We start from the raw sequence: 14,019 nt of genomic DNA, 5'->3' as shown, positions 1-14,019 counted from the left end.
TAACCATGAAGGGAACACTCTGTAAAGATGCACCTGCAAGTACGGAGTACAAAAGAATTTTGTTGGATATGTGAGATTATCTTCCTAATGAATGGAATCATACCCTTCGAGGCTAGCTCAGTCCGCAGAGCCATCATTCCTCATGGATCATGGGTAATTGTGAACATGCTCAGCGGATCAATGAGGCCGCAAAGTGATACCCTTGGAGATTTTTTTTAAGGGCTGTCATGATATTCAATCACACCAGCCACAAAGATAGGAGCCCAATGGCCAAGACCACGAGTGGCCATTTTTGGGCTCCGAGTGATGAGACCTGTCACATAAGACATACTCCGTCCTCCGTATTGATTTATCACATGCGATCCGGTGTCATCCAAATATGCTCCGTACCGTACCCACGATGGCTTGAGCCGAATATTCATTGGTTTTCAAGGGGTTGGCTATCCGAGTTGGTATGAGACACTGTGTCCGCCGTATCAATGACAAACATGGACTGATATCAAATGGGCCCTGACTCGACCACCGCAAACAAACAACATTTTCGATATCAGACGTCTTACCTGTGATTCTGTTTGGGCCGATATAATTATACAAATTTAGTCTCCCAACTAATGTCGATCCTGCAAGCGTTTATTAGAGCGACCTGGCGAAGCAATTTGCAAGTGGGGAGAGAGACCCATCGCTCGGGAAGCTCTGGTCAGATTGCACGGTGGCGATGGTTACGATTTACTTCTTCTGGGTCTTCGGTTATAGCCAAGATTAGGGACGGATTACGGTGCACAAAGTATTTATATTATGAGCCATATGAAGATCTCGGGGTGCGCAACCTTGGAAGACCTCGGGATGGAGATCTCGGTATCCCACTTCTGCCTCCCTTTGGGGCTACACACCGCAAAAGTTTCCGTCCGATCAGGTGACCGCCCCTCTATTTTGGAAGTCCTTGTGCCCATCCTTTTATGATACCACATCACGCACAAAAGATCTTTCAATTGGAAAGTAAAAACATGGTCTTCAAGATAGGGCTTGTAATCACTTTCGAGCTCTGAAGGTGATATATCCAATGCACGCAGCGCGGTGTTGTAAAGATCATGGTGAGTAAACTTCTGAAAGATTGGGGCTATCACCTGATCGAACGGAAACTTTTGCGGAGCAACGTCCATTCTTCAGTTCGGCCCGCGGGTCATCTTTTCTTCCCAACCCCGCAGGTTCCAAAATCGCAATATTCCTAAGCTTTAGAGGACTCTTAGCATCCGCGGATATCTTTGAATGCTCCTTGGATTTTGCTACTTCTGAGGCTGTATCTACCCACGTCTCAACGTCGGCTCTAAACCAAGTTGAATATGTCGGAAGTTCCAGAGTTAAGTCAGAAAAGTAGATAAACATCCACTCTCAATGTCATATTTGCGGCACTATTCCAATAAGAATCATTGTTATTATCTTAACATCATCATCACCTGGCATGAAGAGAAAAAAAAAAAAAACATAGCCGTCCATGAGCATGCCGCTAAAAACGCGATACAACAAACTGAATCAAAGAGCAAAAGATCAAGGCCATCACAGGTGAAGGATCACGCTTCGACATCACTTTTTCTTCTACCCTCCCGGCGCCACACGAACCAACCAACTGTGATTGAGAGCTTCAGCCCCATGGCAAACCAAATGCTAGAAGCCATGCCGGTAGTTTTTGAAAGACCACCAGCAGTCATTGCACCAAAGAACAAGGCAAGGAATGCACCTATCCGGCGGTTTCGCTTTGGGTTGAACTTGGTAGTCAATTTTGGGTCAACGAGCAGGTCACACAAAAGTGTAGTAACAACGACTGTCGGTATCTCATCGAGACCAAGAATACGCGAAGCGCAAATTTGACCACCTGCCTGGAAAGACAACAGGGAGATAGGAAGAATTTGCATCCACTCTATCGGTGCGCGAGGGTCCTCGGGTTTGGGGAGAATGACGTTGAGCTGGATTAAAATAGCTGTGGCTAGCAAAGCAAGAGTTTGAATGCCGAATGAGATAATCATTGTCGAGCGACGTCTCGGACTGAGAAGGCGATGCATGTGTATAAAGAATATGTTGCTGATGAGGAAGACAGTTATGGCGATCAGGGCCTTGGCCCAAATGTATGCAGGATAGGCTGGCTGGCCCGAGACACCGAGAGCTAAGAAAACAGTGTTTCCTGTTTGGTTGGGTCAGTATCTTGCAGACGAAAGAAAGAAAATTCTAAACAAGACTGAAGAATACATACCTGTTTGCATACTTGAAAAACTGCCCCATGCGTTGAATGATAATCCATCGACCATACCACCGACAAAGCCGCATATTATCAAAACAATATCGGTATGCGTAGTATCTATGTTTGATCGGAAGTGGCGTGAGAGGGTTGCAGGCATCGAGTTCTCATCCTGCCCTTGGTTGCCTGAAAGGGACACCGCGGTGCTTCCCCCTGAGGACCACAGTCCAGGTGTATATTTTGTTTCATCGTTTGTAGTCTCCAAACGGAAATTTGCTGCCGTCAAATCGTTCGGGTCGATTGCAGGGCTGTCAGGGGTATCGTATGTGATAGTCTTGGACTGTTCTATATTGTTCGTGGGGGAGGGAGGTTGGTCGTGCATTATGATATGTGATTGAGTATATAAATTTCCGATGGCAATTTTATAGAAAGAACCACCAATTTAGCCAAGGTCCAAAGATGGAGGGGAATGTGCTGATAGATCAGGCCCAGCAGCCTTGGTCTTCTTTAATAGTGACCCAGATTTCGCCATTATTCCGACATCCCCCATGCAAGGAAAACACTGGATCAGCGCCAAGAAGGAGATAAGAAAATACCCCGGTGACATGAAACAATGATACCTACTTCATCCCTACCGCTGTTGTGCAATGTAACACGGCCGGTGGATATATGTCGGACAAAATCCCTATCTAGAGCAGATCTATCTTCACCAAACAACCACCAGGCGAGAACAGTCAGACCGAGAGTTTCTGCGCAAACTATGCTCCGTAGTCTGAATACCAAATTGGTTTCTGACGAAATGAACATACTGGTACGGTTGAACACCGGCAAATGGATTGATCTCACACTCCACCTTGGCGGAATCTGGGCCTAATCTTGGCGTGACGATCGTTCTTCGCTGCAACCGTTCTCAGCCCCCCGGACTCTACCAAAGATCACAGTTCAGTAGAACCCCGGAGTTAATCCGCTGTCATACCCTAACTATTATGGGTCGGGTGGAGTACGTACGTCAAGAGCCCATGGTTAGGCTTCCGCGTTATCAGGACTATTTGAATCCGCAGCTTTGGAAGAAACTATCTTGGCAGCGGGATTACGCTTTATGGCCCTGATTGGTGCTCATTGGCGATATAGACAGCGATGGACGAAATCGAAATGTTGGAATATTGACCTGTCAATATTTTATCCGGAGCTTGCATGCTTCTACTCCATATGCCCTACTGCCTCGATGCAAAAATGCGTGCAGCCACAGCAAACATGTCTAAGACGGAGACATCGGCTGTTCTGGCCCCTGAAAACGTTAAAGGTAGAGTTTATTTGCCAAGGGATCGACTAGCCCACCGAAACTAGTCCTTTCGTGGGGCCCAAGATCTGTAGTGAGACTGGTTGCCAAGAGTGATCTCCAGAAGCGTGGCCGATGGTTCATCACCGGGGATTCTTATCTTTGCGTGCCCACGGCTGAGTTTCGACCACACAGCCTCGAAAACTAGTTCTTGGCGTTGACTAGATGGCTGCGTTGAACTTGTTGATGCTGACAGTTCACCCTTGGCGTTTTTTAATCCTTCGCTCTACTCCGTGTTGTGTGCTCCGTAGTTGGGTGAGCACTCCGACAAATATTCCACTAGTAGGCACACGATAACTAGTCCACGGGTACGGAGTAGGTCAGAGCGTTATGTCAACTGGTATCATGTTTCCACCCGAACAAGGAAAAGCCCTACGTATGACTCTTTGGTTGGGAAATTGCTTTCATGTCGGAAAAAGCAACTCCATGCCAAGAAAAGATAGTCGTGTTAGTTATGGACTTCATGATAACTTCAGGCTCGGCAGAGCCTGACCACCCCTCCTAGCTGGGCTGTTGATGCCGAAATGTGCCAAGCAGGAGTCATTTTGAGTTATTGCTCAGCAAGGATTTGGCTTTCCGCCAATTCGTCGGGTATTCCACTTGGCAGGATTCATAGACTTGGCTTGAAACCGTGGTTGGCCTGCAATCTGTGACATCACCATGTGACATGGTCAAATCAAGGGATCGGAAGTGTAAACGATCGAACCATCGATCGTTCAATGTAACACCTGAACGCGACGAAAATATCGAGAAGTGTTCAATTGAAGCTCGTCATCTCTGAATCATGCTGGGTGTCAGGATAAGTGAATTTCCGGAAAAAGGAAACACAGGTCTCCGGGGGGGTACCTCGGAATATGTCAGCATTGTGTGTCAAATGCTTATCAGTAGGGATGATCCTAACTCAATGTATCGGATGTGAAATCAATCTTAGCCCGATCTGTTTATTCTGACCTCAATCGGCCACTGCGCCACTCCGAGAGGAATTCTCGGCGTGGGGTGGGCGTCGATCACTCCCGCAGCGGATCCCGTGGTCTCCGCCGTTGCCAAAATCCTAGTGCCACTATCCCCGCAGTCAATACTCATGACGCTCTCCGCCAAGGCATCGCGTGAGTCTCGAAGATCTCAAGGCCCAGGATCAAGGTTCTCCCTTTTTACCGCCATAGAAAGATCCGGTTTGCATTGCATTGATGGGGATGGGCCCTTTCCCTTTCGTCTCGGCTGTGCAGCGCGTCTAGGCCCCCTGTCTGCCCGACCGGTTCATTATCGTGAGTGAATCGGGCCTTCAAGGTTGTAGCCTAGCTAAAAGAGAGCCGTTGCCGAAAATTTCGGCATAATTTTATTTTGCTGGGTTTTATTTGACTGCGGGTGATGTCCCCAATCTGATAGGTTGATCTTAACCTCCTCACTTCAATGCATTATTTTTGGAAGGCTGCATTCTCCGTGGAGATGTCGTGCTGAAACTGGCTTACCATGTGGCGTGAATCAGCCAGTTGCATATCCCGTTATCCTGCTCCACCCAGAGACATGCTGCCTAGGATGCCAGAGTAAACATCGCCAATATCCAATACTCCGTACAGTGCGGAGTAATGCGCTTGGGCACACAGGCGTTGGCTGTACGTAGAACGTCCCGATGAGTGCGAAGCCTGAAAGTTTGACATCCTGATATCCATACATCCGAAGGAGCAGATTTTTCCACCTTACATGTGAGACGTCCAAGCTGCAGGGGTCCCGATTACACAACCACGCGGCAGATCTCGATCTGATGGTTCTCCAAGTAATTGTGTAACATCAAGGCCTCGACCAAATACTTCGAAAGAGAACAATAGCTATGCGACAGTGCGAGGATGAGGGTCTGGCTCCAACCATCAGCACTCTGCTTGAAACGCGGGAATGACAAAGTGGAGACGCTGTCGTTACACGGGGCATCATGTACGGAGTACTCCTCCTTCATGTTCCGCGGGGATGAAAGCCAAGTAAAAGTTGAATGTAAGCATACACCACTTGCCAACATAGCGCTAACACGAATATTGCACTACCATCATCAGGCAGAGTCCTTGATGGTTATATGGTAGCTCGTATTTGCCAGGAAGAATCCCCAAACCTCAAGTGAGGCCATGGAGTTTGCCTGCCTTCGTTGAAACCTTTGCAGCGCTGCACCAGAGACCCTGGTACTCCAGCGTAGTTCCGATTTCTTCCTCAAATCGCAAACAAGCAGCCAAGGCTACCTTCTTCAAACCACGTCTTTTCTTTCGCCCACGCTTGGACAATGATATCCCTCCCCACCTTGACCACCTCCTTAACCTGCTCTTGGCTTCCCCACCCGGGGACCCTGCTTCCCCAACAAATCAAGTGCACACCAACGTGAATTGCCGTGCGGAAAGCCATTTCATCGCTGATCGGTCCATAGCCTGCCGTGAAGCCCTGGATGATCTGAAGCCCAATGTCCAGATGTTTGAACAGCTTTGTCTCATAAAGTTCAGCAATCATTTGACCGAGATCTAGAGCCCGATTGCCAACTTGAGACAATTCCCAGTCAACAACGAATAGGTTTGTCGACCCTTCTGCTGTGTCCAGTGAACTTCTTTGAACAAGCACACTGGCATGATAATCAGCTCATGTTTTCAAACCAGGGAAAAACAGACAATAAGAGCAGTCTGCAAAACATACTTTCCCGTCCAGAAATCGCCATGAATGACCCCATATTCATCGTCATGAACCCTCCTCTCCAGTTCCGCTGCTGCTAGATCGCGAACTTGTTCAAAGATGCCGCGGCTTTCCTCCAGAATGGCGGGGAAGCTACTGACACTTTCGACCAACAACGTATAGTTGGCATAGAACTTCAGCTGTTGCATCGGTTTGTTCTCACGCAAGAACTGCTCGGAAGAAGCCTGCCCCTTCTCAGCCGCCCAGACATGAAGCGAGCGTAGCCATGAGCCAAGCGCGCGACCGATTGCCAGGGCGGATGATTCCGATAAGGAACCAGAGTCCCCGGAGAGAAGAAATGTTTTCAGGTCAAGGGAGTTGGGAAGATCCTCAAGCACTTGCGTGTGTGTCGCTTGATTGGAGTACAACAGACGTGGTGTTTTGACTGTCACGTCATCTTTTGAATGGGGTGATAGGCTGTCCAGGGCCCGTAAAATGGCTATCTCATGTTCCTATTTGGGTATTAGTACTTGCTTATGAGAGACTTTAACTTGACGAACGCAACGCGTGATATCGAGGTTGAAGCTTTTGTTGCTAGCGAGGTAATCTTTGGCATGCTTGATGACGATCGATTCCCCCGTAGACGCCAGTTTGCCCCGATATACGAAGTTCGCCGTGCCGCCCGATAGTCGGCTGAGTGATGGGCATGCGAATTCCGTTTGGGAGAGCTCCTCCTTTATCTCATCGTGAACCTCGTCCATCTTGTGAGTGATCGGATCCACCTGGGCAAGGAGGAGATGTCAAACAGGACCCCTTTTTGGACACATCACGTGCAGTGAGTCAACCATCGAGATCTCGTATTTTGTGCCGTCCAAACGCGCGATCAAACTCAAATTCAATATCTTCTGGGTAAATTCCAGCCATTGCATACTCCGTACTCTGTGCAATAATTTTGAATCCAGCGATGTTTGCAATCGCGATGAATAACACAGGTGTGTCGCAGGATCCACTTTGCAATCGGCCGGCACCGTCGGTTTGACCCGAGCACTCGGTCATCGCCGGCATTCGCTGGTGGGTCGGCGGATAAGGACTTTCCTTTTAATCTGCGGGGTGACCGTTTGCTTTCCTTCTTCGCCTCAACTCCTCCTCCTACCACCATTGACCCTCTACCGCACCAATATGGGGAACGACAAGAAGATCGGTGCCTACTATGCACCAACTGGTGGATTGCCACCCCAGACGCAGATCCTCACCGACCGAGCCATGTTTACCGAAGCCTACGCCGTTATCCCCAAGGGCACATTCAGCGATATCGTGACAAGTTTTCTACCATTCTGGGACAAGACGCGATTGTGGGTGATTGCACGGCCGTTGTCGGGTTTCGCTGAGACGTTCTCACAATACATTATGGAGGTACAACCCGGCGGCGGCAGTGACCGTGCCGAGCTCGATGAGGGCGCGCAAGGCGTGGTATTCGTTGTCGAAGGCGAAGTCACCATCACCGTGGGAGGAGAGAAGCACACTTTGACCGAGGGTGGTTACGCATACCTGCCCCCGAAGTGTGGTTGGACTCTTCGCAACAACGGCGAGTCCACTGCTCGGTTCCACTGGGTGCGCAAAGCCTACGAAGCGGTCGAGGGACTTGACCAACCCGAGCCTCTTTTCCTTAACGAGAAGGAGATTGCGCCAACATTCATGCCCAACACCAACGGTGCTTGGGCCACTACGCGCTTCGTTGACCCCAATGATCTGCGACACGATATGCATGTCACCATTGTGACTTTCGAGCCCGGCGGTGTTATCCCCTTCGCCGAGACCCACGTGATGGAACACGGTCTGTATGTCTTGGAAGGCAAAGCCGTTTACAGACTCAACCAGGACTGGGTGGAAGTGGAAGCCGGTGACTTTATGTGGTTGCGTGCCTTCTGCCCCCAGGCCTGCTATGCCGGTGGCCCTGGAAAGTTCCGCTACCTGCTCTACAAGGATGTCAACCGACACATGAAGCTCTCACGACTCTAAAGAGTCGATTCACTGATCCTGATACGATTTTATGACACTCGAGCAATTGTTTCACTTACGACCACAATTGCTTGCGGGAGGGAGAACATGCCATGTGCACACTCGTCATAGCACGGCACCAAGCTACCTTCCGCAACTCATCATCCCGAAAAGCCCGAGGGCTGGGGGTTGGCTCTGCTGTCTCGTCGCACACGTGTGTCTTCATCGGATAAAACTTGTGCAGGCGACGAAGACTGGCTGTTCTGTCCGTCTTTGTTGTGTCTTTGTAAATACCATTAACAAGCTCGTCATCTCTTTTATATGATTCAATACCATACAGCTTTTTCTTTTTTTTACTTCTCCGTTTTGATCTTATCACCAGATCTCACTTGCCACAGGTCCGGCGATGCTCTTGCTTCTCTTCTAGGTTGGCGTAATACCATTGATCGACACCTGTATTTGTGAGAAGCCCGTGGAAACATAGACTCTCGCAGCTGGTGCATCGCACTCGAGTTGGGATGGATGATTGATGCCATGTATAGTGTGAAAATTCGACCACATCGGAGTTGGAGCGGGAGGGTTCCGAAATCGAAAATGAGGGTTTGCACGCTCAGACCTTGGCACGAGGCATCCTAGTCATATTTGATGGAAAGAAAATAGCTCAAGCTCTGACGAGATTAGCTTACCCCCCCGAAGCATTCCACTCCAGCTCAGCCATTTGTCAGACTCTCGGGGCTTTCCCAGCAACTAACAAGACGCGAGGTCAAAGCGGGACCCTCGTGCTAACTCACAATTCCATTCACAGGAATTAACCCGCAATCTAGAAGTGCCACAAAACACCCGGGGCCGCCAAGCGACCTTGGCATCGAGGACCTTGAGACTACATGGCTTGGCATTCCGCTTTACAGTGGAAGTGTGAGATTCTCCCATACTTTTTCAAACCCAATTTGCAAAATGGTTTACAGCGTACGGCGACAGGTGCTTCTCATTCTAGCATGTGTTGCCTGGATCGAGTTTGCTATTCGATATTCGCCTCAAATTGAAGTAAGATCTTTATCTGAAGAAACAATGGGACCTAACTCACAACCATCTATAGAGATTTGCCCATAATGCTCTCGCATTCAGAGCGACTACGACTCACGAAATTGCACCATTGATCTATGGACCAAAGGAACATGCTCGTCTCCTACAAACACTTGACCGATCCAGCGGGAAATGGGACTCTTCTCACCCACGACATAGATTGCTAGCTGCGTTGTATGGATTCGCGCGTTACGAAGATGGCAGTCAATCCGATATCAACCGATGGAAAGATTTGTACAAAAAGGTACCCAAACGCCAAAGATTGGTAAGTTACTCAGAAAAACAACGTGCACTTTTCACCCAGATCATACTAACATTCTCAGCTCCTCGAGTCAAGCGTCAACTACCCACATAAGCTAGAGAGCGTTGAAAAGTTGCTGAAAGTAAATGTGAATCTTGCTAGATCTATCGCTGATCACGGTTTGCGCTTTTACAATATCACTCAGCTCGAGCTAGATGATTTCATCAATGAAGCGGAGACGCAAGGCAAACCTATCGATAAGACCAGCGTCACACAGGGAATGAAACACTTCGTCCGTGATTGGTCTACAGAAGGCAAAGACGAGCGAAAACAGTCCTTTCAAACGATTCTGGACTCACTCAACCGACAACCGAGGACAACGCATGATCCATTGCGCGTGCTACTCCCCGGAGCAGGGTTAGGCAGGTTGGCGCACGAAATTCACAACTTGGGAGGTGTGTTTGTTCTTCTTTTTTTATGTATTATCGTCTGCTTACTGACTGCATGACTAGGATACCAAGTCACGACGAACGAATGGTCGGCCTATATGAATTTGGCCTATCGATACCTATCGAGTCAAACGGAGCATAACAGCTTGTCATTACACCCGTACATAGACTGGTGGTCTCACCATGCTACGAACGCGGATTTTCAACGATCTGTCACATTCCCGGACCAAGTCGCCGACCCTTCATCTGTTTTGCATGTAGAAGGGGATTTTACTACGGCTTTCAGTGGGTCTACGGGCCAATACGATGTTCTGGTGACTCTATTTTTTATCGACACAGCACGGAACCTGATCTCATACATTGAGAATATCCACCGATTACTTCGCCCTGGAGGTCTATGGATCAACTTGGGGCCTCTTATGTACGGAACAGGTCCATTTGTCCAACTCACAGTTGATGAGATTGTGGCCTTGAGCACCAGGGTTGGATTTGAATTCCGCGAAACCGATGCCAATTATGGCAATACGACAATCCCTGGTCTGACTGTTCGAGGCTCAGAGATCAGCTATGGGCGAAATCCAGAAGGATTGAACAAGAACGCTTTCCAGGCTCAGTATTGGGAGGCAGTGAGAGTTTAAGATAAAGGTGTAATAAAGCCCATGAGTACGTCGTATTTAGGATACATTCAAACCCTTAGAATTTGGGCCATGTTGGCCAAGTGATAGTCGAACGAACTATACCTAGACTAACTGTCACAGTTCATCTCCGAACTTCTCATGGCATAATCAGATGTTAGGTTTACCTATTCCCGAGCCGATGACCGCGGGACATAATGCTCCATCAACTCGAAAGCCGAAAATTAGCCGCTTAAACTTTCACACCTCTTCTGAGAAGACCCTCCGTTACATCCACCTCTAGCGAGGCTTCTAGTTCCAAGCACGGTCCCTAGTGAGATCATTTGAGGTTACGATCAACCAGGCACAACAAATGAGAAGAACATATCACTGAAACAAAATCAGCCACTGGCTGACAGCGGGCCAACCTGAGAGTGGAATGATTCTTCCGCCAAGATTATATGAGAACCTTTGGGGCACCAAGACTTTCTTAATTCTTGGCACCAGGACCCTTCCATAGAAACACGGGCTCTGCTTGGGGGCTATTCCGCCTGACTTTGCAGGTATAAAATTCGGATGTGCACTCACTGCGACATTCCTTCTTCATACTTCTCTCAAAAATCTTCGACTTTGTATCCCCAAGCTGTACAAAATGGGTTTCTCCATCCGCCTACTGGCAATTACTGCTTTGGTCGCATCTACTGTGGCTGGCCAGAGTGCAGGCCCATCTCCTACTGAATCTATCGGCTGTGAGCCTCACGGTGACCACTGGTATGTTCTACTACCTGCGCGCACCGATTCATATGCACTAGGAGTGTTTTAATAACTGTATATACAGGCACTGCGACGGCCCAGCCTCCACTGCTGTATCTTCTGTGACATCAACTGCAGCTGAATCCGTGTCCACGACCGCAACCGCCTCGATAGCGCCTAGCCCCACAGAATCTATCGGGTGTGAGCCACATGGTGATCACTGGCATTGCGACGGCCCAGCATCTACTGATGGGTCTTCTGTGTCATCAACTACAGCTGAATCCGAGGCCACGACCGAAACCGCTTCGATAGCGCCTAGTCCCACAGAGTCCATCGGATGTGAGCCACACGGTGATCACTGGCACTGTGATGGCCCGGCTGAAACATCCAGTGCGGCTTCTACAAGCGCCTCGGCTACCGCAGAAGACCAGGACAATGGTGTCGGAGCTCAAGGCGTTCACATCCTTCTCCTTGCAGGTCTCTCAGCTGCGGCTGCTGGACTTAACTTCTAATTTTGAGGATTGAAAGGTTGATTGTGATCTATCTCTTTGGCAATAGTTCAGGTGACTTGTACGTTGATTGAAATCCTCATATGGGAGAAGAAAGCCTGTATATACAAGAGAAAATCAGTAATTGGGAATGCTTGGTATGGAGATAATTGAGAATCAGGTTACGGATCTCCTACCATACCGTGAAGCACCTTGGAAAATAACAAGTTTCTTGCTTCTTCTTCCAAGGTTCTTCTTCTTCTTCTTCTTCTTCTTCTACTTCTTCTACTTCTTCTACTTCTTCTCTTCTTTCTTCGCTTTCTCTTCTTTTTTCGCTTAAAACTCTTGGTCAAACCTTTTTGTTGCGGATCAAAAGTTTCTAGTTCTCGCTAAAATCCTCGTTGTGACCTAAAGATGGTCTCGGGAAAGCTGTTAGACCGACATGGCGTCGGAGAAAGTCAATAATATCCTCCAGCTCATCTTCAACTCGATACCAATGCCCCAGTCCGTCGTATGATTTCCATGTGACATTCATCCCGAGACCAGTCGAGAGGAAATTTGACATTTTCCTGCCCAACAGCACTGATACCTTGGGATCTTCGGTGCCGTGACCCATGAACACAGGTGTCCGGAGTTGAGGAATCATGAATGACGACTTGCTGTCGGTTGAGAGACGCCAAGCAGGTTCCAGTAAGGGGAGATCCAAAATACCCCGGATATGGTCAATTGTTTGGATAATTAAGGGTGGCCTCTCCTCCTCCTCATCTTCCTCAAAAGGATTGAAGTCATCGTTTACATCGAGACTCTGGCCGAATGGATCTTCATTTTCGGATTCTGTTTCGAGTTCGCCGACCGAGACTAGATCCTCTTCGCCTGAATAACTCTCGGCGCTCGATTCATCATTCGCGTTGATCAAGTCTTCCGAATCATCCGAGCTATCCAGATTTGTCTGTGGTGGCGCAATTGAATTGGCATGTTGAGGTGAGCTTGGAAGTTGATCAATCTGAATAATCTGCTGCAGCTCATTCTCAAACGGCAACCACCCACTCATTCCAACGAAAGCCCCGATCGCCTCTCTCTTAGTGTCACTGAAGCCTCCTAGGAGGGTGAAACCACCCGCAGCGCACCCCTGGCTGAGGCCCAACAAGATTATCTTGCCATAGGCCTTGTCCCCTAGAAGTGCAGCCTCTTCATCAATCAACCCACGAATGATCTCGGACGTCTCTTGCAGACCCTCAATCTGTAACTCGGTTCGTTCGCCAGGGTCGACGAGGGAATAGTTGTCAAACCACTGGTTGATAGGGATCCTCTTGAGGACTGTCGACCTTCTCTTGGATGCTGTGGGGAAAACAAATTTCACGGTCGGAAGCCTAACCTGTAGGTCTGCGGCCTCTAGAAGTGTGGGACCAAAGCGACCGGCGTTGCTACCTCTGCCATGAAGTGCAATTATTGTATGCGTGTGTTTCTCATGAAGGGGCTGGACGATCAGCGGGGCGAGGTATCCTTTTATAGGCATGCTAATCGGACCCCGGGAATGACGCTTGATGAGCAGTGTGCAAATTTGGCCGCTAGGACAGAGAAGAACGGCGCTGTTAGGCAAATTGGGGAGGGAGGTTTTTGCCAAGAGCGCTCACGCTCTTTCTTGCGCTGGAGATATCTTCAAAGCCATGTTGACAATTGGTCGGGCCCGGGGTTACTTTCATTTTGTTTGTCTCTCGAAGTCCTCTCGGGACCAATTTTAGCATAGCGGCACTATAGACTGCTAATCGAGTTTTTGATACTTCGTAAGAAAGCAACTCATCAAGTTTGAGCTTCCAAGTCAGGTTTACATTAGCTCAAAATTGATAACCTTCAACTGACGTCTCCTCCAGGGTTGCCAAAAGAATCTCGCCAGTAAATTTATGACACTGAGCTTTGTCATCATGCCGATGCAGCGTGATCAAACTGAACTATCACGAAGCGAGCTCCATGGAGAATTTCCCTGTTTGGTAAAACCACTATCCGGATTAATAGAGGTTCCGAGGCCGAAATTGCATTCTTCGGAATGCCTTATGCCGACATCGCCGAGTTCATCTTAGTATGTCATGCGGGGAAACATAACAACATTTCAGATTCCGATGGAGATTGGGAGTCAGGGTCAATTTGACCCCAAGGTCACCTCGCTCGGCAGAATTTCGGCAA

General features: G+C 48.7%; 6 protein-coding genes across 6 annotated transcripts; 3 read left to right on the top strand and 3 right to left on the bottom strand.

Annotated features, from left to right (window-relative positions):
• Positions 1–1,568: 1,568 nt before the first annotated feature.
• On the bottom strand, positions 1,569–2,612 carry N7506_008377 (YoaK family protein; the record flags this gene model as incomplete). Its single annotated transcript, XM_056957670.1, has 2 exons — positions 1,569–2,176; positions 2,246–2,612. 2 exons carry the CDS (start codon positions 2,610–2,612, stop codon positions 1,569–1,571), a joined length of 975 nt encoding a protein of 324 aa, XP_056807060.1.
• Positions 2,613–5,765: 3,153 nt separating this feature from the next.
• N7506_008376 (uncharacterized protein) lies at positions 5,766–6,973 on the bottom strand (the record flags this gene model as incomplete). The annotated part of the gene is made up of 3 exons (XM_056957669.1): positions 5,766–6,165; positions 6,237–6,724; positions 6,773–6,973. 3 exons carry the CDS (start codon positions 6,971–6,973, stop codon positions 5,766–5,768), a joined length of 1,089 nt encoding a protein of 362 aa, XP_056807059.1.
• Positions 6,974–7,391: 418 nt separating this feature from the next.
• On the top strand, positions 7,392–8,231 carry N7506_008375 (uncharacterized protein; the record flags this gene model as incomplete). Its single annotated transcript, XM_056957668.1, has 1 exon — positions 7,392–8,231. The coding sequence occupies one exon, from the start codon at positions 7,392–7,394 to the stop codon at positions 8,229–8,231; it is 840 nt and encodes a 279-aa protein (XP_056807058.1).
• Positions 8,232–9,164: 933 nt separating this feature from the next.
• N7506_008374 (uncharacterized protein) lies at positions 9,165–10,621 on the top strand (the record flags this gene model as incomplete). Its single annotated transcript, XM_056957667.1, has 4 exons — positions 9,165–9,254; positions 9,307–9,558; positions 9,617–9,989; positions 10,047–10,621. The coding sequence occupies 4 exons, from the start codon at positions 9,165–9,167 to the stop codon at positions 10,619–10,621; spliced, it is 1,290 nt and encodes a 429-aa protein (XP_056807057.1).
• A 628-nt stretch (positions 10,622–11,249) lies between these two features.
• Positions 11,250–11,862, top strand: N7506_008373 (uncharacterized protein; the record flags this gene model as incomplete). The annotated part of the gene is made up of 2 exons (XM_056957666.1): positions 11,250–11,368; positions 11,436–11,862. 2 exons carry the CDS (start codon positions 11,250–11,252, stop codon positions 11,860–11,862), a joined length of 546 nt encoding a protein of 181 aa, XP_056807056.1.
• Positions 11,863–12,217: 355 nt separating this feature from the next.
• Positions 12,218–13,354, bottom strand: N7506_008372 (alpha/beta hydrolase; the record flags this gene model as incomplete). Its single annotated transcript, XM_056957665.1, has 1 exon — positions 12,218–13,354. One exon carries the CDS (start codon positions 13,352–13,354, stop codon positions 12,218–12,220), a length of 1,137 nt encoding a protein of 378 aa, XP_056807055.1.
• Between the last annotated feature and the right edge of the window lie 665 nt (positions 13,355–14,019).

The sequence above is a fragment of the Penicillium brevicompactum genome, assembly GCF_028827555.1.
Source record: "Penicillium brevicompactum strain IBT 35665 chromosome Unknown utg000006l_segment0_segment0, whole genome shotgun sequence".
NCBI classification, from domain to species: Eukaryota; Fungi; Ascomycota; class Eurotiomycetes; order Eurotiales; family Aspergillaceae; genus Penicillium; species Penicillium brevicompactum.
Note: the sequence above shows the minus strand (reverse complement) of the source record. Positions and strands in the feature narration are given on the sequence as shown.